The sequence below is a fragment of the Emiliania huxleyi genome (assembly GCF_000372725.1).
Source record: "Emiliania huxleyi CCMP1516 unplaced genomic scaffold EMIHUscaffold_7772, whole genome shotgun sequence".
Lineage (NCBI taxonomy): Eukaryota > Haptophyta > Isochrysidales > Noelaerhabdaceae > Emiliania > Emiliania huxleyi.
In genome coordinates, this window is record NW_005196179.1 from 1 (window position 1) to 1,315 (window position 1,315).

General features: G+C 64.3%; 1 protein-coding gene across 1 annotated transcript; it reads left to right on the forward strand.

Moving 5' to 3' along the window:
- Positions 1-205: 205 nt before the first annotated feature.
- Positions 206-370, forward strand: EMIHUDRAFT_50642 (hypothetical protein; the record flags this gene model as incomplete). The annotated part of the gene is made up of 1 exon (XM_005760158.1): positions 206-370. A coding segment is annotated over one exon (165 nt), but the record flags the coding sequence as incomplete, so codon positions are not given.
- Between the last annotated feature and the right edge of the window lie 945 nt (positions 371-1,315).

Sequence of the window (1,315 nt, forward strand, 5' to 3'; positions counted from 1 at the left end):
GATCCAGGGACCCCCGCCCCCCTCCCCCGCGCAGGTGGGTGCACAAGGCGTCGGGACGCTCGTACCACGTCAGCTTCGCTCGCCCGAAGTCGCTCCAGGACGGGCAGGCGCCGCAGCGGCTCGAGGCGACGCGTGGCGACACTTCCGAGAGACTTCCGAAGCGCGCCCCCTCGGCGGATAGGCGCCGTCGGCCGAGACGATGCTCGACGACGAGACGTCCGAGCCCCTCATGCAGCGCGCCGACGACACGGAGGAGGCGCTCAAGACGCGCCTCTCCGCCTACCACGAGCAGACGGTTCCTATCCTCGCGCACTACGAGCCGTCGGGTGCCGTCAAGCGCGTCGACGCAAACAAGGCGCCCGCCGAGGTCTGGGCCGCCATCGAGTCGTCTTTGCCCACGGCGGTCGCAAAGTAACGCCGCTCCGTCGGCGGTCTGGCCACGACGGCCGCGCCACCACCCGACGTGTGTAAGCGTGTGAGTGCTCGCACTGCTCTGACACTGTGCGCGCATGTCCGATGTCCCCGCGCCGGTATGGTTGATATGTACGACGTGGGGTTTTGGTTGATATGTACCACGTGCGATACATGTCAGCTCCGAGCGCTAGTAGTGGTAGCAGTGGTACCGCCTTACGGAAGATTACGGACAGCGCGGGCTAAGCCACAGTGTGAAATGGAACTCAGCTCTGGCAGATAGGCTAGTTCCATTTCACTGTGGCACAGCTCGCGTTACAAAACCTTGATTTTGACCATTGCGCGAAAAAGGTACATCTCGGTGCCTTCCAGAGGCAGCTGCGACCCCGCCGAGTAGACGGCGTCACACAGCAGGTGGCGCGGTGTGACGCCGTCCACTCGGCTGGGTCGCAGCTGCCTCTGCGCGTCCTGGTGATGTACCTTTGTCGCGCGCCAGAGACGACTCGACGCCGCTGAGATCGGAGATCAAGCTCTGACAGGTCGCACGTCGCTCCTTTGACGCCGACGTGACTCACCCGTGCAGATCACATCAGGACACGGTCTCGACACGCTCGGTACGACGCCTGCGACCCGTCTTGGGTCAGGTGGCACGACGCTCATCGCGCCTACCAGCGCTGCCGTGCAGGTTGCCACGAGGAGGTCGAGCACGCTTCTATACGCTCGCCCAGCCTTCCTTTCCATCCCATTAGGTAGCCTGGGAACGGTGGCGGTCAGAGGCAAAGCCTGCGAGGGGTGGTGGAACCACATGTCACGGCTACTGCCGGCTCGACCCACGATAGCCTCCGGAGGCTGACTTTGCGGCACCATCATCGGACAATGTCGACGAGTTGGGTCGCTCTCGCGG